This window comes from Thamnophis elegans, chromosome 2, assembly GCF_009769535.1.
Source record: "Thamnophis elegans isolate rThaEle1 chromosome 2, rThaEle1.pri, whole genome shotgun sequence".
NCBI classification, from domain to species: Eukaryota; Metazoa; Chordata; class Lepidosauria; order Squamata; family Colubridae; genus Thamnophis; species Thamnophis elegans.
In genome coordinates, this window is record NC_045542.1 from 25722417 (window position 1) to 25749023 (window position 26607).

General features: G+C 43.7%; 1 protein-coding gene and 1 pseudogene across 1 annotated transcript in view; one reads left to right on the forward strand and one right to left on the reverse strand.

Annotated features, from left to right (window-relative positions):
* PRIM1 (DNA primase subunit 1) overlaps positions 1–20914 on the reverse strand; it is a 29775-nt gene extending 8861 nt beyond the window's left edge. Inside the window, exons 1-6 of the mRNA XM_032210209.1 lie at positions 20877–20914; positions 15581–15736; positions 13875–13981; positions 11694–11767; positions 4746–4882; positions 2291–2352 (exon numbers count right to left, since the gene is read on the reverse strand). Coding sequence (XP_032066100.1) covers positions 2291–2352; positions 4746–4882; positions 11694–11767; positions 13875–13957 — 356 coding nt within the window. The 5' untranslated portion in view covers positions 13958–13981; positions 15581–15736; positions 20877–20914. The remainder of the gene's footprint in view (positions 1–2290; positions 2353–4745; positions 4883–11693; positions 11768–13874; positions 13982–15580; positions 15737–20876) is intronic.
* Positions 20915–21272: 358 nt separating this feature from the next.
* On the forward strand, positions 21273–25938 carry LOC116503649 (annotated as a pseudogene).
* Positions 25939–26607: the final 669 nt, after the last annotated feature.

Sequence of the window (26607 nt, forward strand, 5' to 3'; positions counted from 1 at the left end):
AGCACCGCTCACCAACCTAATGGTATCCAGAAGGCACTAAGCAACGCCATCACCTTTGCCTCCCCCCGGTTCCTGCGGCTTACCCCCCCCCCCCGGTTCCTATTTTTCTACTTGCATTTTTACATGCTTTCAAATTGCTCGGCTGGCAGAAACCGGGACAAGTAACGGGAGCTCACTCAGTTACGCAGTGCTAGGGATTCGAACCGCCGACCTTTCTGAGGTTGATAAGCTCAGTGTCTTAGGTACTGAGCCACCTGTCCCTTTATAGTAGTGTGCAAAATAGCAAGTCCTAATTCTACATCAACATCACTTTTAAGTACAAGAACAAAAAGGTATGGAAAGAGGAAGATTTTGCCCTACTGATTTTCCCAATATGCTAAGCACTTGTTTTGGGAACTGTGTGCATATGCAATAAAATACTGTAATGTAAAAAGTGCCAAATAGTATGTATATCAATATACCGTATTTGTCGGAGTATAAGACGCACCAAGGTTTTGAAGAGGCAATTTTTTTAAAAAAGTAGGTAGGTAGGTAGGTAGAGGGAGAGAAAGAGAGAAATACAGTAGGTAGGTAGGGAGAGAGAGAGAGAGGGAGAAATACAGTAGGTAGGTATGGGGAGAGATAGAGAGTAGGTAGGTAGGTAGATATTTCCAGGTGTATTTATCCATGTGCTGGAGAAGGAAATCGCTGACAATCTGCAGCACCTATCACTTTGTTTCTGCTGGCACAGAACTTGATCAATGTAATTCTCATCAATCAGTTCAAGAGCTTTCCAAAAGGAAAAAAAAAGTTTTTGCACTCTGCAAACCTTGCGAAAATGTGCCAGTTTTTTTTTTAAAGGCATAAATACCCTTGGGGGGGGGCTTGCAGAGTACTCCTGGGGGAGGGGCAAAACCGAGCAAAAACGGCCCGTTTTTCGCCAAAAAATTACATGCATAGCCTTATGGAGGCTTATAGAGTGCTACTGGGGGCTGGCAAAAAACGGCCCGTTTTTTGCTTATTTCTGCGCTCCCCAGCCCCCAGGAGCTCTCTGAAAGCCTCCATGCACAGCCATTTGGTGAAGGGGGCGGGGCTTTGGGAGGCAAAAAATGCTGTATTTGATGTATAAAATGCACCCAGATTTTCAACCTCTTTTTGGATGAAACAGGTGTGTCTTATACTCTGAAAAATATGATACATCTAAAGGTTTCTATCTCTAAGCTAGTTTCTTCATGTCAGCATTGGGTGAATTAGAGGAAAGATTTTAACCAGCTCATTAGTATCACTGCCTAGAGACCTTTATCCACCTAGTCATTCAAACCAGAGCTATCATCAGGATAGCATTAAGTATAAGTAAGTCACCCTTAGCAATAGCCAATAAGCTTACCTGTGGTTAAAAGCTTCAGATTCTAAATAGGTTTTGTCAATGATTCTTCTAGAAAGCGGAAGCTCAGTTGGAAACAGACTGCAGCAGTAGGTAGTCTCCTCTCAAGAATTGCATCTATCCTGATTCATACCGCCACAAGGCAGAGTGCTCCATTTATTTGTATGTATTTAATTTGATTTGATGCAACTCGAGTCGAAATAATGCTAAGCTCTTGCTTAGACCACACTTCCTTAGGTTCCACCACAAAACCGCGTTCGACTAAACCGCGCTCGACAAAACCGCGTAGCTGACGTCATCAACAGGGCGACAACAGCGCGGAGACAGAAGCAGGCTGTAAACGCTAAACCTAAAATTAACCCCTAAACCTAAACCTAATCCTAAACCTAACCCTAAACTAACCCTAAACCTAACCCTTAACGTAACCCTAAACCTAATCCTAACCCTTAACCTAACCCTAACCCTTAACCTAACCCTAACCCTTAACCTAACCCTAACCCTAACCCTTAACCTAACCCTAACCCTAAACCTAACCCTTACCTTAAGTTGAATCGGCTTGCTTTCAAAGCGCTATTTAAAGCGCCCTTCTTTCTCCGCGCTGGCTGTTGTTGTCCTGTTGATGACGTCAGCGACGCGGTTTAATCGGGCGCGGCTTAGTCGAGCGCGGTTTTGACGGGTCACGCTTCCTTAAACCCTACGATTCTCAGTTCAGTTCAAAAACTGTTTCAGCTTGGAGTGGCCTCCCACTATTGTTGAACAGTAATAGATATCATTGCCCAAAACAAGGGAAATTGCAATTCAACCATTTTTGGAAGGCTCCCAAATCTAATCGTTAAGGTAGATTTTAATTGTAAACCAGAAGGTACCAGGTTCTACTTCATGGCACCTGCAAACATTACTGGAAACCCAAGAGTTATATCAACTAACCTGATAAAAGGATGAATGTGGGTATCTGAGAGGGTTACTTTCTTGATGGTTCCTTCACCTCCCTAGAAATGTTCAAGGAAAAGCAAGGTTAGAGTCTGTTTATGCCTGCTTTCTCTCCCCTTTGGACATGAAAATCTCAATGGCACTTATGGCTACACATAGTTACAGAATTGGGATATTGTGCTGAATTTTATGTCTCACTTGTCTCTTTTTTCAACATTTCATGGCACCATTTAGTTCAGCATCAGTATCAACGTTTTTTAAAAAAAAAACCCTGAAAGAAAAGCTCAAGGTAAACTTCAGCTAGTGAGCAAAGCGTTTCCTTAGATTGAAAATTAATTCCTGGAGAATGAGAACATACAGAACTGATTCGCATTGTTTTTCTGTAGGAAAATCAAGAAACGGCAGCCCAAAGCACAAGATTAACAAAGATCAATGCATTTAATTATTTGCTGGGGGAAACAGTACTGAAAGCATCAGCTGGAGTTCTGTAGCTTTAACGGGGATAAGGAAGACAGAATATTTAAAAGTGTATCTTTTCTGATTTGTACAAGTGCTGAAGATGCCCTCCTCCACCCCATTATTAAAAATACTAAAAATATCTTCCTGGGCATCTAAGCAACCTGATAAGGCATATAACTGGCTTTAATGTAAAAGGTTACCACTAAGAGCTCACTGGAGAAGACCCTAATGCTGGGAAAGATTGAGAGCAAAAAAGAAGAGGAGGAAGAAGAGGAAGACAGAGAATGATTTGGCTGGATGGAGTCACTGAAGCAATAGGCGTGAGCTTAAATGAACTCCTAAGGATGGTAGAGGACAGGGAGGTCTGGAGGAACGTTGTCCATGGGGTCACGATGGGTCAGACACGACTTCGCAACTAACAACAAAAAAAAGCACTAAGAGCTAAGCTAACAACATTTTGCGCTGAGAAGACTAAACAACATATGTAGGGAGTGAGAGAGAGCAGAAGAGAACTATATTGATTTCTGAACATGGAGAACACATTGAACCTATTCATACTTTGTGCTAAGCCCCGATTTATTGAATAAATTGGGTGTGTGTGTCACATACTGCACTGTATAAAACTATACCAGTGGGAAAAACAATTGAGTAGATTCATGTTGTGCTAAGACAAAGCTAACTAAGCACACTGGCCTAGCTTATTGCATACGGTTTCTCTACGTCTCACAAAAGGACAAAGGACAGGCTCATGTAGTGGCTGTATAGGCAAGCATCTGATTTGCAGAACTGCACTCACACTGGCAGCTATTTTACAATCACATTACTCCTCTTTCAGGTTCACACATTTTTAATTGACTTTTTTTTTAAAAAATTGCCTAGGATTTCCAAAAAACACAGAAATCCCTGTTTACCGATTCTCTGCTTTCCCATTAAACAATTAAAGGGGCAGAAAACACTTCCTTAAATGATTTTCATTTCGAGGAGCCGGGGTTAAAAATGGCGACAATGCATGCCTATATTACAGTAGATAATTATATTGTGAATGTCATCATACTAAGAATTTACTTCTCGTTTTCTTGGGTTTTTTGCTTCCCTCTCCCATTTTCTCATTTTGTGTGCTTTCTTTTCAGTTTGAAAGAGGAAGGGAAGTGCATAGATTTTTATGGATCCACAAACCGTTCCAGGAATCTTTGTGGTTGAAGAATGGATTAAATATAATGTAAATAAATCAATAGGTAAAGGTAAAGGTTCCCCTCGCACATACGTGCTAGTCATTGCTGACTCAAGGGGCAGTGCTCATCTCTGTTTCAAAGCCCAAGAGCCAGCGCTGTCCGAAGATGTCTCCGTGGTCATGTGGCTGGCATGACTAAACGCCGAAGGTGCACAGAGCGCTGTTACCTTCCCACCAAAGATGGTCCCTTTTTTTTCTACTTGCATTTTTACATGCATTTGAACTGCTAGATTGGCAGAAACTGGAACAAGTCATGGGAGCTCACTCCGTTACACGGAGTTAGGGATTCGAACCACCAACCTTTCTGATTGATAAGCTCAGCGTCTTAGCCACTGAGCCATCACATCCCTTTTAGTAAATCAATAGTACTTCCTTTCTCTTTCCAGATGCAGGCTCTGATGTAACAGCCTATTGCCAGGACTGTACTCATGCGGGGTTAATTTCCTCACCCTTTTGATGTGAAGGTCTACTTATTTCCCTGGGTAAATGACAGATAGGTAACTTGAGTCCAAGGGATAGCACCCAAGCTGCTGTTCTGCAACTCCCAGCATCCACACTAGTTGCTCTGACAAAAATTGGTGCCAGCTGGAAAATCAAAACCGCAGCTATTAAAGCCTGCCACTTCAGAGCATGGAAACTGATTTTTTTTGAGTTGCAACAACTGTGTGGTTATTTTGGAGAATTCTTTCCTGGTCCTGCCCACTACAAATCTCATTACAAAGTGCGGCCACGCTCTGTTCCCCTCTGGCTACAGGAACACACCTTGACTAGGGAGAGATATTCCACTGCGGCAGAGCGGAGAGTCGAAGACCACTTCCTGACAGACTCGTCACACACCCAGCAATGGACCCCTCTGCGTCCTGAATACACCCACAGTCTATGCTGAATGCCAAAGTCCTCTGCAGGGACAGAAGAAAACCACACGCAAAAAAATTACACCGTTTAGATTACCAAGGAAACAACAAACAAACAAAACTTAAAAGCTATAAAAATGACATTTATTCTGTTCAGTACTATCTATTTGACTTAAACTATGGCAATCTGTAAACAATTACTTTTTATAGAATGTGTTGAATGAACCCAATTACTTACAGTTAAAGCCATGGCTTAAAACGGCCGATCAAAGAAAATAGCAGCTTGCTTATAGCTATAGCAAAAAGGCTTCATTTCTGAGTCAAAACAATGCCAATAAGAAAAATAAACCGAAATGCTAGTTGCCATTTATTTATAGTTTATTTGATACTATACATTTCTGCATTTTATTATATAGTTTAATCTTGTTTCAATTTGTTTGAGTTTGATTATAAGCTGCTTTAATATTTTTTTGAGTTGAAGCAGTAAATAGATGTTTGAATAGATATTCAATATCATTAAATATTGAAAGACCACTAAATATGACTGCATTTAAAAGAATACATGTATTGTGCTCCACTGAGAACTAGTGGGAGTAGAGCACACAGATTTCTTTATAAATCTGAAAGGTAGCAGCCACTGACCGATTCTGGCTGGTCTTGAAAACCTAAGCAGAGTTGGACTTCATTCATCCTTCGATGGGAGACCACCAGAAAATCCTGGGACTAGTTTGGGAAGACAAAGTAGTCCCAGAAGGTGGCAAAGAGATTCTGTTTCCAAGCAAACTATGCCTCCTATCCTGACATGTCCACATATCACCAAGAGTTGTGTTCTACTTAAGGACAGGCAGAAGCATCTTCCTTCAGATGGAAGCTAAGACATGTATCAACTGAAGGATAGAAGAGCTGAGCACTGCAAAAAAACCTCAGGGAACGTGCCAAACCAAAGACTATTTGGCATGTATCTATCAAAAATAGAAATGGACCTATCCATCTTTCCTATTATCTTTTTTTTTAAAAAAATAAATGTTTTTTTAATTTTAGTTTAAAACAGGTACACATCTTTCTTTACATCTGTAAAAAATATATCAATCAATTACAGATAAGTTTTGGTACATCTCCTCCATAGTCAACCAACATAACTCATATTAATTAAGGCATTATTATATATCCATTTTCATTTAACTGTAATTATTATTTAGCAATATTGATAAAAGTAATAATCTTGACCAATCCCTGCCCACACCGGTGGGAGAGGAAAAAATCAAAAAGAGGAAAAAAGGGAAAAAAAGGACAGATAAAAAATAAAAATTAAAATAAAAATAAAAAATAAAAATAATACAAAAAAAGACAAAACGACAAAAGACAAGGCAGGAAAACGAAACAAAACACAGGTGTCTATCATGAGAAAAAAAAAGAAGTATATCAACTGGTTACAACATGCTTTGGTGCTTCTCTTCCATTAACTCATATTAATTCAAATATCTTAACTCGAATATTTACCATATCAACATCATTATACCTCCAGTTTTAATTACCTATGGTTATTTAAACATCCTTCATCCTCAGCTATGCATTACATAATTAATCCATAACACATGCTGACAATTCATTTACTTATTTATAAAATCCTCTATTATCATCAAATCCTCATATCCTATTTTAGCTGGACATCCATAATATTTAATTATATCATATATCATAACATTTTCCCAGTATTGATTAACATTTGATTGTATGTATTTTATTTAGTTTTTAATAGTGATAATTATTGTATTTAATACTCTTTATGTATAATCTTCCAATTGTTAGTTATCATATCAACTCCACATTATATACATTACTATCAATATCAATTATTATTCAACTATATCTGTTACAAGAAAAAGCAATTAGGTTTAACTAGTTTTCAGTTGTGTTCTTCAATCTATCAGCCAGTTCCAAATTATATATATTACTATCCATATCAGTCATTTTTCAGCTATATCTATTATACATTAAGGTAATCAGATTTAGCTAGGTTTTAAATTACGTTGTTCCATCTATCAGCCAGTGTCTCTCCAATAGCAAGATCCTCTCCAGCCAATTGCCACACGTTGGATAAATTTACCAAATGTTTTCATAATCAAATCCAGACAGAGATATTTTGGCACCTTTGGACTCTGAATATCTCAGGAAGAAGGCGGGGCTTAGCAGTGAGAAGATGGAGTTTCAGGCTACTCCTGAAATTCCTCTATACCGAAGGATTTTTGGACGAGTTCTTTGAACTCTAGCTGTCCCGGAGACGACAGTGAAGGTGGGGAGAGACCCTAGACCTCAGAGATACCCGCAAATCTCTGGGGGGGGGGAGTATTAACTCCTCGTGCCAATTCCTTTCTGGATTAGCTGCGTGCTAACTGAAACTGCAGGTTGCCCCTAAGAATGCTAGAAGTCCATCTTTCCTATTATCAAACAATAGATGAGGTTAATTCTTCTCAACTCAGTGCGCTCCAGATGTCTTTGAATTCCTGCTCCAATAATCTCCAGCCAGCATGATTACAGTTCCCCAAAGCGCCAAATTAGGGAAACCCCCGATTAGCCACTGTCCAAGAATATGGTAAATGGTAAATTTATTTATAGGCCGCCCTTTTCCCTGGGGGGACTCAGGGCGGCTTACAACAGAAAGGGCGGGAAGACACACAATGACATATATAAATAACATATAATTAAAATAAAAGCAACATTCATTCATCATTCGGGTGGGGACAGACTATAATCTTTAACCCCAGGCCTGACGGGATAGCCAGATCTTGAGGGCTGTGCGGAAGGTCTGGAGGGTGGTGAGGGTACGAATCTCCACGGGGAGATCGTTCCAAAGGGTCGGAGCTACTACTGAAAAGGCTCTCCTCCGCGTAGTTGCCAGTCGACACTGACTGGCAGATGGAACTCGGAGGAGGCCCAATCTGTGTGACCTAATAGGTCGCAGGGAGGTAATTGGCAGGAGGCGGTCTCTCAAGTACCCAGATCCACTACCATGGAGGGCTTTAAAGGTGGTAAGTAGCACCTTGAAGCGCATCCGGAGATCAACAGGTAGCCAGCGCAGCTCGCGGAGGATAGGTGTTATGTGGGCGAACCGAGGTGCACCCACAATCACTCGCGCGGCCGCATTCTGGACTAGCTGAAGTCGCCGGATGCTCTTCAAGGGCAGCCCCATGTAGAGCACGTTGCAGTATTTCAGCCTAGAGGTCACAAGGGCATGAGTGACTGTTGTGAGAGCCTCCCGGTTCAGGTAGGGTCGCAACTGGCGCACCAGGCGAACCTGGGCAAATGCCCCCCTGGTCACAGCCAACAGATGGTGGTCGAAGGTCAGCTGTGGGTCCAGGAGGACTCCCAAGTTGCGAACCCTGTCTGAGGGGTGTAATGTTTGACCCCCCAGCCTGAGTGATGGAACACTAGCCAAATTATTGGGAGGGAAACACAACAGCCACTCGGTCTTTTCCGGGTTGAGTACAAGTTTGTTAGCCCTCATCCAGTCCCTAACGGCCTCAAGACCCCGGTTCATCACGTCCACCGCTTCATTGAGTTGGCACGGGGCGGACAGATACAGCTGTGTATCGTCCGCGTATTGGTGGTATCTTATCCCGTGCCTCCGAATGATCTCACCCAGCGGTTTCATGTAGATGTTAAATAGTAGGGGGGATAAGACCGACCCTGCGGCACCCCATATGTTAGGGGCCTAGGCGTCGATCTCTGCCCCCCAACCAACACCGACTGCGACCTGTCCGAGAGGTAGGAGGAGAACCACTGTAAAACAGTGCCTCCCACCCCCACCTCCCGCAGTCGTCGCAGAAGGATACCATGGTCGATGGTATCGAAAGCCGCCGAGAGGTCAAGGAGAACCAAGATGGAGGCATGGCCTCCATCCCTGGCTCTCCAGAGATCATCGGTCAATGCGACCAAAGCGGTTTCTGTGCTGTAACCGGGCCTGAAGCCGGACTGGAACGGGTCAAGGTAACTGGCTTCCTCCAAGGACCGCTGAAGCTGGGAGGCCACCACCTTCTCAACAACCTTCCCAACAAAGGGGAGGTTGGAGACTGGACGATAATTGTTAAGAACGGCTGGATCCAAAGATGGCTTCTTCAGGAGGGGTCTCACCACCGCCGCTTTAAGTGCGGAGGGGAAGAGTCCCTCCCGAAGGGAGGCGGTAACAACCGCCTGGATCCAGCCCCGTGTCACCTCTCCGCTGTTGGCAACCAGCCAAGAGGGACACGGGTCCAGTACACAGGTGGAGGCACTCACAGCTCTCATGGCCTTGCCCACGTCCCCGGGGGCAACATCCTGAAACTCAACCCAGCGATGGTCAACCATAGTATCCTCCTGTGCCTCGGCTGGATCTGCAAAAGTGGAGTCCAGATCCGACCGAAACCGAGCAACTTTGTCCGCTAAGAACTGGGCATAGTCCTCAGCCCTACCCTGCAAGGGTTCTCCCGTATCCCTCCTATTTAGGAGGGAACGGGTTATCCTAAACAGGGCAGCTGGGCGAGACTCAGCGGACGCAACCAAGGTGGCAATATACGATCTTTTCGCTGCCCTAAGTGCTCTGATGTATTCCTTGGTGCAAGTTGTTAAGAGTGCTCGGTTCGGTTCTATCGGACCTCCATAAGTGCTCTAGGCGTCTCCTCCGGCGCTTCCTCTCCCGGAGCTCCTCGGTAAACCAAGGGGGCCTCCGGGATCCGCCACCTCGGAGCGGCCGTAGTGGCGCAATCCGGTCAAGGGACTCCGATGCTGCCGAGTGCCAGGCAGCAACCAGAGTTTCCACCGGACTGTGGGCGAGAGTATCAGGAATAACCCCAAGCTCCGTCTGGAACCTCAAGGGGTCCATAAGTCGCCTGGGGCGGAACCACTTGGTCGGTTCCTCCTCCCTACAGTGGGGGTTTGGTCTCCGGAAGTCAAGCCTCAGTAGGCAGTGGTCTGACCACGACAGGGGTATGATCTCATTACCCCTCAGACCAAGATCACAAGTCCACTGCTCCGAGAGGAATACGAGGTCGAGCATGTGACCCGCTGAGTGGGTTGGGCCCCGAATTACCTGGGTCAAGCCCATGGCTGTCATGGAAGCCATGAACTCCCGTGCCCCATCAGAGTGTTCACCGAGCGAAGGCAAATTGAAATCCCCCAGGACCATAAGCCTGGGGAATTCAATTGCTAGCTCGGCTACCGACTCGAGGAGCGAGGGGAGGGCTGCTGCAACGCTGTTGGGAGGCAGGTACGTTAACAGCAAACCCACTTGACCCTTGAGGTCCAACTTCACCAGTAGGGACTCACACCCGACAAGCTCCGGAGCAGGGATCCTACGAGGTGCTAGAGACTCCCGGATAACAATAGCCACACCCCCACCCTTCCCTGGGCTCTCGGCTGATGGAGCACCTGAAATCCTTCTGGGCACATCTCCACGAGGGGGACTCCTCCCTCCGGGCCCAGCCAGGTTTCAGTAATACATGCCAGGTCTGCCCTCTCGTCTAAAATTAAGTCCCGGACGAGGGGAGCCTTATGAACAACAGACCTGGCATTTAGCGACAACAGCCTGAGACCAGGGTCCTGATTACTCGCGCCATCTGGCCTCGGAGTGGAACTTATAGGGCCGGAAGGAGGGATCTCTGTGACGTAGCGAACCCTCCTTCCCCGGTAATGGCCAGCCCTAAAGTCCCCGCCATATCTGCCCCTCCCCGTTACGACCGTAATGCTCCGGCCCACTCCCGTGTCCATGGTCCCCCCGACCACCCCAGTGACCCCCACATTCCCCGGCAGGTCCTCCGAATCAGACATACTCATTCACTCACACAAACAGTCCCCACATAGTAGTTAAAACATATAAAATACAATGGTAATAAAAGATAAAAGTGGGATCATTCACTCAATCACATACAATCCCATGCACTCATCATACCAATTTAAAAATTGCGCAGCGCGCGAAGTCCGTACAAGGTCCGTACAATATCATCCCAATTCATGACGACTCCGACAGCCTTGAGCCAACATCTGTTCTTCCTTTCTCACATGTAATGGGCATGCAAACTATAGCTTTCTCCTACAACTGTTCAGGACCAAGATTAAGGAGTGGGAGGCTAGGATAAATAACCCTAATCAAACTTGGAACTGTGGAGGTAAGACACCCCTAATACCCCTTGGGGTGTGTGTTCTGTTAAGATACAGCCTGTTGTGCCTTAAAATGGCTTCTACTGTGGAGTTGCCATGGTAATGGCTTCAAAGTACTCCAGTAGGGGGCTCCCTCTGGTAACGGGGAAAATCCAACATTAGAAATTACGTTTGGTCTGGACATTTCCCCCCTATAAAAAAATACCTGGGCAACGCTGGGTTATCGGCTAGTTTTACAATAAATCAAAGAAATATAGTTCACATGATTATTCCTGTACAGTTAATACATTTCCTACCATATTAAAAATTGCACTTGGACACTAACATGTTTTGGAGGGATGTCTGGAGGCAACCGAGGTCATTCATTGCTGTAACACATAAGGGAACTATATAACTCAATATATGTACATCCCTCAATATTCTCCTACCTTTCTATGACTCACCATTAATGTCAACTTGCGCAACATAGAACGATTTAAAATTTGTTACTAATTAGATATAACTTTCTCCCGCCCTATTGCTAAAGGATGGGAAACGTCTTGAAACAAAGGCATGTCTTCTCTTTTCTTTGGGCCAGGCACCTTGTGCAATCAATAGGGTTGAAAAAATCACACAATTCTGAAATACTTCTAGGCTGTTTGAAGGCAGATATGTTCCAGCTTTGGCAGAGGAAGGGGGTTAGGCTGGGCAACCATAGGGATTAAGATAGCTATCAGCCACTTACCTACAAGGGCTCGGTCTATAATGTGGATGGCAATGGTCATGAGAGTCCAGCATTTGGAGCAAATCTCTGCGGAGCTGAAGGAGACAAAATGATTCCTAAGTCAGGCCTGCAGCCATCTTTTCTTTGGGATCTTTGGCCTGCCACACTTGCTATTATTCTACTATGCATTTTCTATTGTGGGAAAATGGGTGTGGGGATTGTACGGAGTTAGATGATATGTAGCCATAACAACATTCTTTCTAGAAAGCCAAAGTCATCCTTTGTCTTTGCACCTCTAACCTGACCAGAACTGGATGGGTGGAAGCTGCCAGCATGGCAGTGGATGTAATGGACTTGTGGGTGTGGGGGCAAGATCTTGAACTTTTAACCGGATGGGAACTTTCAAACCGGGAATCCCTCAGATTCGGGTTTTCCCAGATGTGCCAACATGGCTCTCTTAATAAATTGGAACTTTGAGCAATACTTTGCCTTGGACTCTTTTTAATTTTGGATGATATTTGGAACCCTAATATCATACTCATAAAGTAACTTACAAAATCATGTAACATCATAGTCAATACAGATAATCTTGAACTTACACTTGTTTGTAGTGACCATTTGAGGTTACAACGGCATTGAAAAAAGTGACTTATGATTGTTTTTCTGCTCTTATGGCCATTGCAACATCCTCATGGTCACTGATTAAATTCAGATGCTTGGCAACTGGTTCATATTGGTGACCGATGCAATCTTCTGGAATCACATGATCCCCTTATGCCCCCTTCTGATAAGCAAAGTCCATAGGGAAGCCGAATTCACCTAACAACCGTGTTACTAATTTAACAATTGTAACGATTGACAACAGCTGTGGCAAAAAGTCATAAAATTGGGCAAAACTCACTCAACTGTCTCATTTAACAACAGAAATGTTGGGCTCAATTGTGGTTGTAAGTTGACCTGTACCGCAGTCTTGAATTCTCTCCGGCTCGTCAATATTGCCAGGGGTAGGATGGGAGTTGTAGTGCCATACTATGATTTAGGTAATTTTGTGCTAATACACTTACCAATAAGCACACTTATTAGAACGAGCTTTACTCCAAAGCACTGGTTCGAGTTTTCATATGTTGAACTTAATCACGTTGCTTAAAAAGAAGGCAGAAAAGCAGAAAGCCTTTCACCAATGCCTTGGACGGTACGTGGGTAGAATTGTTGCCTTGAGATTTTAAAAATAAACACAGCAAAACAAGGCTGGGAATGAGAACTCTTTGTTCAGAGTGGGAAGCTCTAGATCAGGGGTCAGCAACCTGTCTCTCTGGAACCGCATGTGGCTCTTTCATCCCTCTGCTATGACTCCCTGTCATTGGTCGCTCCACAATTGATAGGGCTTTCGGTTCAAGTAGAGGAAAAAGGATGCTGCACTAGGAGGAGGGTCTATAGTGGGGGAGCCAGGACTTCGGTGGCGAAGGAAGAAGGACGCTACACTAGGAGGTTCTATGGTGGGGGAACTGGACTTCTGGTTGGCTTCAGAACTTAAAGGGGGAGGGGCTTCCTATTAGACCTTTGTGGCACTTTAGAGTTTTTAAGGTTGCCGACCCCTGATCTAGATTCTCAGAGGCAACTTGCAATACAGGCAGTCATTTTTATTATCTTGTCCCCTGGCAATCTTCCCTGCCTGTAGACATAAATTGATCATATATCATAAAGTCTGGAATCAGATACAACCAGCCCTGGTATGTTTGCTTGAAAATAAGGTCCATTGTGTGCACTGGGGTGTACTTTTGAGAAGTATTTATAATCAAGGGATTCTACTGTTCAGAAAACCAACCTCTTTGTTGTTCAGAGGAATAGAGACTTTGCCAGGATGGGCCATCTGAAAGGTCTGTACCCAGTTTCCCTGAAAATAAGCCCAATTGCGCTTTTGAGTGCATGTACTAAAATAAACCCTCTCTGAAAATATTGCAACACAGCAGCAGCCATGAGGTGACCACGCTCGCCACCTCCTGCACCTCAAAAATAATAAGACCTCCTTGCAAATAAGTCTCAGTGCTTATTTCGGGGGTCAAAAGAAAATAAGACCCTGTCTATTTTTTGGGAAACATGGTAGATCCAAGTACAGTACATCATGTTGTTTATGCACAATACTTTGCCCATTATGAATTGGCTAATTAATATCAAATAATGATAGCAGAAAGATAAGGATACCTGCAGCATTGCCTAACATCATCATAATCTGTCAGGTCTATATCAAACACCAATTCCTTTTCCTGAGCTTGAAAAGCACCCATGTGGACGGTATTATGCTGGATAGGCCTGCAAAGAAACAAACAAAACGCAGCCCAGAATGGGCTCAAGATTAGCATCATACTATGATTATAATCTAAATTTCATTCCTTCATAATATTTCAGGCTTCTACGTTTTTATTTTATTTTGGTTAAATCATGCTTGGCCACTGATATGCTGTCAGGTCATTTTCAGCCATTCAAACAGTAAGTACATGACAGAGGAATAAGAAGGCTGGATAGGAAGCATTTAGGAATGGCTGCAGAGGTTTTTTCAGAGATTCGCTATGATAGGAGGTTGGATAACAGTTGTTTGAAACTGTTCCAACTGACATGAGAATAAATAATAATGAATGATAATATTCCAAGATTATATATAATAGTTGCAAAGCCTTTTCTAAATTCGTATTTAGATTATAAAAGCAGAATGAGAATACTACCAAATGCCTATTTTCTGTATGTACCCCAATATAGGTAATGTGTTTCCTGAAAATAAGACAGGGTCTTATTTTCTTTTTACACACAAATATGGCTTGGGCCTTATTATGAGGGGAGGGTTTATTGTTTTGGGGTTGCCGGGTGGCTGCTCTCTTGCGAGCAGACTCCAAAGAGCTGGGCACAGCCTCATGGGCGAATGGCGGTGTTGCGCTGTCACAGCAGCGCAACACAGCAGCCATGAAGTGACCACACTCATGAGCAGCCACTCGACAACCCCCCCTCTCCAGTCGTGCAGAGCACAATTCACTGCCATTTTGAAGGTGCCAAGCGCGGGAGCTGGGCAGCGGCGAACTGGTGCTCATGCGGCTTGGCAATACCCTAGTCAGTGAATGGTGCTGTGCCCGGCTGGAAAGGGGTTTTTTCGGGTGGCTGCTCACGAGCATGGTGCTTCATGGCTGCTGTGTTGCGCTGCTACAACAGTGCAACACAGCCATTTGCCCATGAGGCTATGCCCGGCTCTTTGGGAGCCCACTTGTAAGAGAGCAGCCGCCCGGCAACCCTCTCTTCAGCTGGGCACAAAGCTGCTCACCAACTTAGCGGTATCCAAAGGCGCTAAGCAACACAATTACCTTTGCCTCCCCCCCTGGTTCCTACGGCTGGCACTTTCGGGATACCACTAGGTTGGTGAGCGGTGCTCTGCCTGGCTGGAGGTGGGGGGTGTCCAGGGGGCTTATTTGCGGGGGAGGGCTTTTATTTTTGCCCACCAGAAAAATGTGGCATGGCCTTATTATCAGGACATGTCGTAATTTGGGGAACACGGTAGACCTTGACATAGGAGCACAAATTCCTGACAGTGATAAAAATTAATTAGCAGTTTGCCTCCAGAAGTTGTAGGTGCTCCCTTACTGGTTTTAAGAAGGGACTGGACAGCCAGTTGTCTGGAATGGTATAGGGTCCCCTGCTTAAGCAGGGGGTTGGACTAGAAGACCTCCAAGATCCCTTCCAATTCTGCATTAAATATCCTTTACAAACTATCAATAATCGTATTGCGCAATAGCAGCCTTTCTTAAATGTTACCCTCCAGGTATGCTGAGATACTCTAGCCACTTCGAGGGGCTGTAATTTGAATAGATTTGTAGACACCTGACTGGGGGAAGACTGCTTCATCTCAGAAATATTTCATTCCATACCTTGTGTGAATACACGGCTCCAATGTCAATTTATAGGACACAATTTTTGGATTTCTTTTTCCAATTCCTGTGGCGTGTTGAAAGACTGATACCGCACATAGATATCATCACGGAGTGTGAATGAGAATTCCCGTCGCTGAAAATAGTTCTTTGACACTACAAAGGAAAACACACAATCCCATCTTGGTTCATGGCAGAACATAAAGAATATTTCCTCACATCTCAATTCTTCCACAAATCCATGAGCGGTCATCCACTAAGTATTAGATTGTCTACATAAACTTTCCTTAGAAGGTCATTTCAAGAACGTAGGCAATGCATATGATGCAAATGCAAAGCTCTGAAAAAAGCTACTTATCTATTATCCCAGGTCAGTCTTTGATATAGGCCAAGTCAGGAAACAGACTCTGGGAATTCTAGAACTCTGTTATTGAAATACCTGTATAATAGAATCTTGCTTATACCAAAGAAAGTCAGGTAGAGTAAATTTATGTCTCATACATTTTATTGTTCAGGCCAAGCCCCCATTTTGCTAATAGTCTTTGTTATACTCCCATTCTCTATATCCTGGTTGAGAAAGAATGCAAACCGGAAGGGGTGCGGAGGACAATTGATCATAGCTATCATTTGCATTAAGCTGAGAGACCAAATGGTTTAAGTTCCCTTTTCAGAGTTGTTTCCAAACCAACTTTATAACATTTCAAAATTACCAAAACCTTTGTAAAATGCTTTACAACTGCTAACCAACATTGCTAACTCCCACATTTGAGTCTTTGGTAGCATATGTTCTAAAATATTTTTTTTTTCTTAAACACCGTCTCTAAAATCCAATTAAAACGAAGTCCATTCTATATGTTGTGTAACGTACCTGGGTACTCAAAAAAGGTACAGTGCCTCCAGATTATGGAGGATGCTTTGTTCCTGCTTCATGAGTCAACTTAAGTGGTTTTTGAGGGAAAAGCCACCAACACATCTTTGCATTACTGAACAGATCCAGGCAGTTAGACACAAAGGAATCTGGCCAGCACTTGTTTCAAAATTCATATTGGTGCGCCAACATCAGTAAACAGTAACAGAGTTGGGAGGGATCTTGGAGGTCATCTAGCCCAACCCCCTGCTCATGCAGACCACCTGTACTACAGATTCAAACCGCCGACCTTTCTGATCGACAAGCTCAGTGTTTTACCACTGAGCCACCTAGTCAGGCCATGTCCCTACCCTAACCTTAAAACCCCACAAAAAGCGTGTTGACCTCCTCTAACTCCCCCTAAATCTCAATCCCAAAAGCTCCTCCCTTGAAATCTTACAGAAGCGGAGTGTTCAGCAGCCGAATTTTGCACATGCTCAGAGTCACCCATGTTTCAACTGGTTGAGCAGGTCTCCTGCAGACCTTCCCTCGGCCACCCGCGCCCTCCCACCGGGGTCCCGAAACCCTCGACCTCTTCCTCACCGTCACCGTAGCGAGCCACCGCCGTAAAGACCGAAAGGGAAGAGGCGGCGGTAATAAAGGCGCAGCAAGTCAGCAATGAGCCGGAATCGAAGCTGCCATGATCTCGGCAAAACAGGAGAGCGCGGGAGAAATTAGGCACCACCCCCTTGCCGCTTTAGAGCCAATCCGGACAGCGGACGCCTGTCTAGGTGCTTCTGGGAACTGTAGTTCCAGAAAAAAAGTCGGACAGAAGGGGCTTGTTGTTCTAAAGTGGCCTCTGACGACCTCCAGTGGTTTCCTCTCCCGGCCCTAGTTTCATAGTGAAGTGTGGGTTTAGCTCGAGAGTTAATCTTTTGACTTTCTACTTCAGCGAATACTCGGATACGAAGGAGCAATGGATTATTCGAGGATTTTAAAAAATGTAACCAGAAGGAAGAACACTGCAGCACAGCTGAACTTTCTTTCCCTCTGTGAAGGAGCTTTTACAATGGAAGCGTAGTTTGCTGCTTCCTTCAGATTGTTTCTCATTCTTTAGCAAATTTAAGATGACAGGACTTGTTAAAGTCTGGTGATAGGTGGATTTTTGCTCGTGGAACAACATCCATCAATCGTACTTCTTAAGATATTCTAATATAGAAAAAAAATCACTGGGATTTTTAAACAGGATTTTTACTGTATCCTATGGGCATTTGCCCCTAATCTCAGCCCAAACATGCTCTGATACAGCTTTTTATCCCCATGACATTGTTTTAATTTCATTCCCAGCCCATGAGTGATGCAGGCTGAAGTCAATATACTTGAATATTTTCACGTAAGGACAATTGTTTTTGTACATGGAACTGCATCAAGACTATTTCATTCATTCATTCTTCATTCATTCATTCATTCATTCATTCATTCATTCATTCATTCATCCTGGTGCCAACATAGCTTCCTCCTCCTATTTTTCCCATAATAATAACTTCTCAGTTGGACTGAGAGAAGGTGACTGGTCCAAAGTCACTTAGCTGGCTTTCAGAGCTAACTGCGAAACTAGAACTCATGATGTTCACCTTTCTAGTCTGGTGCCATAATGCCAAACTGCAGACTAGCAAACTGGCAAACATACATAAGATGGAAAGACACTCTGAAATACCCAAATAGAAGAATAATTGGTGAAGATGACAGAATTTGTAGAGAAGGCAAAATTGATTTGTATGATTAGGGAAAACTCATTTTTTAATGGTTAAAAACACTTTATGGACTTTTGCTGAAACAGAAAAAGTGAACCTTTATGGGTCTGATGATTGGAAAGGTAGAATATGGAAAGACGGGAATCATGATTAATCTTAGAGAGAGAATGAAAATATAATGCCACTGTAACTGCTGCAAAGAAGATTGGAAGCCACTCCTTTATATCTTTTTTCTTTCATGTCTTTTTTCATTCATTTCTTTTCTATTAATCACTTTTTCTTACTTTATTTTTTAAATCAGTATTGGTTTTTACTTTGTAAAAAACCTGTATAAAAACTAATTAAAAAAATGTTAACTTTTTAAAATATGTAGATTAGAGTACTGTTGTCAATGGGATGATTTTAATTGTAATATTGAATGTAGATTGTGTTGGACAAAGACCAAAATAAACGATGATGACAATTGAATGCCAGACACCTGCTAAAGTAATGTTTTCAACTTTTATGCTAACACCATCTAAATCAGTGGTTCCCACCTTTTTTTTGGCCATGCCCCACCTAAGTATCTCTAAAATCCTGAGCCCTCTCCCTTATAATAATTCTTACTTTACTCAAAAAGTGAACTCTACTCATGTGGAGGAAGCCTAAAAGACCATTAACTTGGTTTAAACAACGGTTCAACTTTCCCCCTTGAAATCAAATTGCCCCCCGTGGGGCGTGGGCCCCCATTGGGAACCACTGATCTAAAAGAAGCTTCAGCTGTGTAAAAGTTGCTGAGTATTGCCCCTATTGCCTTGGAGAGAAGTGGAAGGATTGCAGTGACTTCAAATAAAAGCTGGATAGGGATCAGCAAATCTTATGCAGTTAGGTTGTTTTGCCAGTTCAAAGATGACTTGGCAATAGGAAAGGTTCAAGTCTGGTGGAAGATGTTTTGAGGCTTTCTGTCAAAACTGGAGTTTCAGAACTACAAGGAAGCCGCGGGGGAAAACCAAACTGGCAAATTTCTATCCACCTTGAAATGATAGGGGATTATGAAACTGGAAAGAACGAATTGTGAAATTGACTATTGATGTACTTAAGTGACCTTAACTGCTTAACAGCCAGTATGCGCACCTTTTTAATGATCAGGGACAAACTAATTATAAAAAGGGTGACTTAATGTATCTTTACTAAGGGTACAAATTCCAAGTGTAAATTGTTGCTTTCTGCTCTACAAGCACTCAAGACACCCCTCCCCCTTAAATTCAATACAAACACAATATAAAAGTAAAAAAAAATAGATTAAATATATCAATAAACAAATAATGAACTCATTTAAGGGGATATTTATGGAACTTCTAATTTTTGAGAAAGTGCTAGTCAAACAGTTCTTGAGGAAGTGCCTTCTATGGCTTGGGAACAACTTCAGAGAAACTCCCACATGCCAAGAGTGGCAAAACCCTGACAGTGTAGAGTTCTGTTTCTGCTGAGCTAAACAGCCAGGTTGATATCAGGCAGGTAGTCCTTTAAGGTAGTCAGACCCCAACCATTTAAGGCAGGGGCGTCAACTCAATTTCATTGAGGGTCACATCAGGGCTGTGGTTGACCTTGGGGGGGGCGGGCAAGGGGGGTAGTAATTGGGGGTGGTGGCCATCTTGACTCCATTAACTGGGTGTGGCTGACTGGATGGGCCAGCTTGACTCCATTCCCCAAACTGCTGGCATGTTTCCTCTTCGCATTGGGTAGACTGGGCTAAAGTGATGCGGGTAGTCCAGGCTAAAGCAATGCTGGCCACCCCCTTACATTTTGCAGGATGGCCCCATGGGTTGGATCTGACCACATCATGGGCTGGATCCGGCCTGCAGGGCCTTGTGTTTGACACCCCTGATTTAAAGCTTTAAAACTCAATGCAACACATTTAATTGTGCCCACTAAGCAACTGGCAACCAGTGCAGAGCACTCAAGTCAGACACCACACACTTTCAGTGTATATTATGCAATGGATAATAGTGAGATCTACACATCTAAAGTTAATTCTGACTTACAACTGTAATGGAGCATGCCCAGTACAGTCATAGGTTGTGATAGTTATAAAGTAGTTCACCCACTTGACTGACTGATACAATTTTATGACCTGTTTTGCAGTAATCATTAAGCCACTGTGGCAATCGTTAAGTGGACCAATTGTTTGCTAAGGCTCGGTTTTACAAAAATGAGAAATAAAAAATGGTTTTCCGGCAAAAATAGCATAAAACAAGTCGAGTGATTGCAGGATGCTACAAATGGTTGTAAATGTGGACTAGTGGAAAAGTGCCTGACATGTGAGGGAGGGGGCAGCTGTTGGAACTTTAGAACTGGATCAGAACTAATCCCAGGGAGGTCCCTCATAACTTCAAACAGTGCTAAATAACCAATTGTAGATTGAGGACTGTACAAAAATACCAAATTTCTTGACATGGAATGATAGTTCATTTGTAGCAGGAGAGCAGTGAAAATCGGTTCACCGACAAAAGACGAACGACAAAACCGCGCCCGACTAAACCGTGGTGACAAAACCGCGAGTTCTAAAAGCGCTCTGACGAATGAGCGCTGAATCGCGCCGACAACAGCGCAGCGGACAGAAGCACGCTGTAAAACGTAAACCTAATCCTAAACCTAACCCTAAATGTAACGCTAACCCTAAACCTAACCCTAACCCTAACCCCTAACCCCTTACCTTAACTTAAATCGGCTTTCTGTCGCTGCGCTGTTGTAAAGCGCCCTTCTGTCGCTGCGCTGTTGTCGCCGCGCTGTTGTCGGCGTGTTGATGACATCACGGTTTTAGTGACGCGATTTTGTCGGCGCACTTTTGTCGGGTCACGCTGAAATCCACCTCTAGTATGTCTGTGGAAATTTTCAGTCATCAAGGTCATAGTTGTCTCAAAAGCACCTTTCACCTCTAGTAATATTTCAACTGTGCTAGTTATTCCAGGTGAAGTTACATAGACAGAATTGGCCACACTGCTGAGGAGGTTATTTGCTAAAGGGAAAGTTCAATGAACTTCAAAGCAGCTATAGCAAACATCATTTCATTAATCATTAACCTGTGAATTGGATGTTCATACCAGTTCTCATGGGAGCACATTGCTGCCCATTAACATCAGAAGGACAGCAGATAGAAGGAGAAGACAGGAAAATTTGGTTTAAAAACGAAACGAAACAGGAAACCCAAAGACTTTAAAATTTCGATTTGTTTTAATACACAGCAGGCATGTGGTTCTACCTGGCGTTGGCAGTTTGCTGTACTTTGTGATACGGTCCTATCGGGAAAGGACAGCAGGTAGATAACCTGAGAGAGAAATATGTATTCATCACTGGCTGTGATTCTGGTTTTGGAAACCAGCTGGCCAGGCAACTGGATGCTCAGGGCATGCGGGTGTTGGCTGCTTGTCTCACCCAAACGGGGAGCACAGCAACTGGAGAGACTCACATCGGATCGTTTGAAAACCACCCTGCTGGATGTCACCAGTACCGAGAGCATTGAGGCAGCGACTGTATGGGTGAAAGAATGTGTGGGGAACAAAGGTACAGTAACAGGCTTCTCAATCTTCTGGAGCGGATTATAAATTGATTAGGAAATTTTCTTTATGAGATGAAATATCTCAGAAGGTTTATGATTAGGAAGATTTCCTTATGATTTTTTTTGATATAATTAATCCTAGATCATGGGATTATGTAGCTAGTGCTGATTAAAACATTCTTTCAATGTGTTTTGGATCTTAATTTAATGTTATTCAAGGAAGTTTCCCCTTAGGCTAAGAAACACACATAGAAGATTTTTTGAGGACTCCCAGTTAAGTTAAAGATATTGATGTGAAGAGGAAAAATAAATTTACTTTTATATTGATTATCTTCCCTGCCCCAAACTCTACTCAGCCAGGGCCACATTTTCAGTCTCTTTCATGTGTAAACTTTTACATACTTGTTCTCTTTTCTTTGCAGGACTCTGGGGCTTGGTAAATAATGCCGGACTTGTGTACCCTTTCGGCCCCAATGAATGGCTGACCAAAGAGGATTATATGAAAGTGCTGAATGTCAATCTAATTGGGCTGATTGATGTGACACTGCATATGTTGCCCTTGGTGAAGAAGGCCAGGGGAAGAGTGGTCAACATGTCCAGCATCATGGGTCGACTGAGTACCATGGGAGGTGGCTACTCTATCTCAAGTATGGAGTGGAGGCTTCTCTGACAGTCTCAGGTAATCTCATGTTGCTTCAAACAGCAGATTTGAGTAGATCTCTGAGGAGTAAATTTTTCCACGTTCCTTGCCCAGATAGATGAGGAGGAAAGTGGGATCCCAATCAAGGGCTTTGCTAGGATTGTCTATTAATCTGATCTAGGAAAATGGCCAAATTATTAAACTGTTGAGGAAAATAGTTATCTTCTGAAATCAATCTGGTTTGAAAAGAAAAGTTTAGCAATACAGTTCAGGGGTGGGTTTCGGCTGCTGCTACTGCTGGTTCTCTCAGGGATGTGCTGTGCGCCCAGCATGCAGTGCAACAAAAATTGCTCTGCGCATGCGCAGAAGGCAAAAACAAGATGGCGCTGCCTATGATGCCGCCGAGAGAACCAATTCGGGGGCGTGGCAGGCCTGGGTCACTGCCAGTTCCAGCAACCCACGCCACCAATTACTACAGGTTCGGCCGAACCAGTCCAAACAGGTAGGAACCCACCTCTGATACAGTTAGTGTATTTATTTCCTCATCTTTTGAACATATAATGCACCTTTCCTCCAGGAACTTAAACTAGCATATATAGTAGCACCCAGTTATCATCACTATAATAATTCTGTAACATAGGCAAGGCTGAGAAAGGTACAGTGGTATAGTACAGTGGTGGCAAACCTACAGCACACATGCCAGAGATGGTACACAGAGCCCTCTCTGTGTGGGCACATGCACCATCACCCCAGGTCTGTTGCAATGCATGCACACACACCTCCCACTGGCCATCTGGTCTTTGGGTCTCTGCCACACATGCACTGGGATCGTGTGCAGGCTCAGAGCACAGACATGCGTGCACCCGCACCTTGCAGTTTGGGCACGCATGTGCCCTTTGGGCACTCGATGCCTAAAAGTTTCGCCATCACTGGTATAGTAGGTGCCTTTAGTTCAGTACATGCATGCTGAAATAGAAGAATCTCTGCCATGAAATCCCATGCAGAGAACAATAATTTATTAGTGTTCATTAATGATCAAGGGAAATAAAAGATGGGTATTGCTTAAATGGCAAAGGGAGAATTTCCATGGCAGGATTGATGTAGAAATGGTATTTTCTCACCAGATTGAAAATGATCAGATCAGGAAGAAGCAGCACTCCCAGATAGTGACTCTGAACTGATAATTTCTTTCTAGGCGTGAGATGCATTCAATTGGGGTGAAAATAGCCATAATCGAGCCAGGCTATTTCCGCACATCCATGACTGATACCCAAAACAATCTTGATGTCCTGGAGCAGCAATGGATGAAAGTCCCAGAGAAAATCAAAGAAAGCTATGGCCAGGCTTACTTCGATGCATGTGAGTCTTTAAGTGGTTTGCAGGCTAATTGTGGGAATCTTACGGGAGTCAGAAGTTGGGAGGGGCTGTTGCTCAGCTTCAGTGGCATCCATCATACGGGTGATTCAAGGCCACGCTTTTGTCACATGCATTGAAGTCAATTTTTTGGGACCGCTTGGTTGGGTGTCAGTCCTCAGCTGTATCAACACCTCTGATCTAAGATTGTCCTTTTTTCTCTCCGGTTATGAAAAGAACTGTCTTGTCCACAGCATGGAAAGCAATTGGCACTGAGGTTCCTGATATATGGTGTGCATGTAGGGAAAAGAAACATGGGAATCCACCAATCAGGGGCCATGTTCATTCAGATCTGGACAGAAACCTCAACCATGATGGTGGCCAAAGTGAATGAAGAAGTTGAAATCTGGAGGGGATTTTTAAAAACGGCCTTAAATTCCAGATGCTTTATAAAGTCATGCAGTGAGTAAAATTCTTCTGGGCTATTAGATGAGGAAGTAAAGTGGCCTGGGAGAGTCAGCTAAGAACGACTTTGAATTTCTTGGTGTCCTAAGTCTTGACTCAAGGTATCAATTGGACCATTTATAGACTGGATTTTTCTCCTGGTCTGAAAGCCCTCTTCTAAAACACAATTCTGCTTTTCCATGCTGAGCTGTAATAACAGAGCTCATGGAGCTTACCCGTGCTTTGGTTTTTGTAATAACTCTGGGGAGAGACTCACTTTTCCCATCTTAGAATCAGGGATGGGCTGCTACAGGTTTGCCCAGGTTCAAGAGAACCCGTAGCTAATATGGCCGGTTCGAGAACTTCCAATCCCACCCATGGCTGGCCCCACCCACCCCACCCCTTCCACCTTGCCCCTCCCCTCCCAGGAGTCTCCAGGTGACCTGTTTTGGATGCAAGGTAAGTGCAGGGCCCGTGCGGAGGCTTAGGGAGGGTGGAAACGGGCCTCCTGGAAGTTCTGGAAGGCCAGCAATGGCCCATTTCCGGCCTCCGGAGGGCCTCCAAAACCCAGGGGAGGAGGTTTTTGCCCTCCCAGAGGTTTGAGGAAAGCCTCAGGAGCCTGGGGAAGGCAAAACCACCCCCCACCCGCTGTGGTGCAGGAGGCTGACTAGGCCATGCCCACCATGGCCACACCCATCCAGCAACCAGGCAGAGAACCCGTTGAATTTTGAAGCCTATCTCTGCTTAGAATCTTCTGAGAATCAGAGAAAGCTGTCCTTAAATGTAAAAGCTATCACTGTCTTATTCATTCATGTAATAATGAGGAGACTCTTTTGTTTATTTATATTCTCTCTGGTATTTTGACCCCACATCTCCATACTGACTTCCTTTCTTTCCCTTCCCCTTGTGCCCTCTGTCTCTCTCTCTCAACAGTTTACAAGGGGGTCAAAGACAATCTTGCAACTCGTTGCTGCAAAGACCTCTACCTGGTGACTGACTGTATAGAGCACGCTTTGATATCCCAATACCCCGTACACGCTATTCTGCTGGATGGGATTCTCGGTGGATCTTCATTCCTCTCTCTTACTTGCCCACTTTCATCGCAGATTTTGTGCTGACTCGATCTTGGCCTAAACCCGCTCAGGCTCTGTAAAAGGGACGGGGTAGAAAAGTTGGGAGGAAGGAAGCCTATGAATAGAAGTTCCAACTGCACCTTTGGCAAACCCATGCAGTTAAAGTATGCCGGTACCAGTCTTTGCCCACTGTAAGAGTGCTTCCAGACCATGCTGAGAATATCTTCATGCAATTATCGTTGTCACTTTCTTCATCCAAACTAGCCAAGGACAGAGAATGCTAGCTAATCATTGTTGGAAGTTTCTTTTTTAAACCTAGTCAATCATTGATATTCTGCCTCTGAACTTCTAATGCTCCATGGATTAATGAATATCCTTTTATCCTTCCTTCGCAAAAATAACAAATAACTTACTAGAGTCTTCCCTTATACACATGTACTGCCCATGGATTTCTACATATGTGTATTTGTGTATGTTTACATCAGTGGTGGGATTCAAATAATTTAACAACAGGTTCTCTGCCCTCATGATTTCTTCCAACAACCGGTTTACCAAACTACTCATAAAGTTAACAACCAGTTCTCCCGAAGTGGTGCAAAGTGGCTGAATCCCACCACTGGTTTACATTCTGGTAGCCTGATAATAAGAATGGCTGCAGAGAAGATAATTGTTAAAAAAGAATTAAAAAATACATTGAAAAGCCTCAAAACGCTTCAGTTTATAATTATGAAAGTAGAACAAACCACATCAAGACTTTTAGCAAACCCCAGGACAGTAGTTTAAATATGTCGTATACAGGTAGCCCTCCACTTATGACTGCAATTGAGCCCAATATTTTTGTTGTTAAGTGAGACAGTTGTTAAGTGAATTTTGCCCCATTTTACAGCCTTTCTTGCCACAGTTGTTAAGTGAATCACTGCACTGGTTAGATTAGTAACATGTGAATAAGAGATAGCTGAGGCTTTAGTTGCTGCTTGGAATGAGCAAATAGCTTTGGATTGGGGCACACCTATGCTATGTGGATCCCAGAGGGGCCACTCATTTTCAGAAAGACTATAGGAGATGAAATAGCATAAGTGGTATCTATTGAGATTCTCAGTCATCCAGGTCATGGTTGTCTCAAAGGTGCTTTTTTCAAGAGGCAACTGGACTTTCTGGTTTTTTCTTCGAAGATGTTTCGCTTCTCATCCAAGAAGCTTCTTCAGCTCTGACTGGATGGTGGGGAATGGAAGGATTTACACTCCTTGTAGACAGCTGGTCATTTGCATTCTTTTAAAGGGTCATTAAGGCCGGTGTCATCAAGGTCACCTAAGAGGTATCTAGAGCACCTTTTGAGGAAATAAAAGAGTGAATCTGACCAAGCACTGGTGGAAGACAT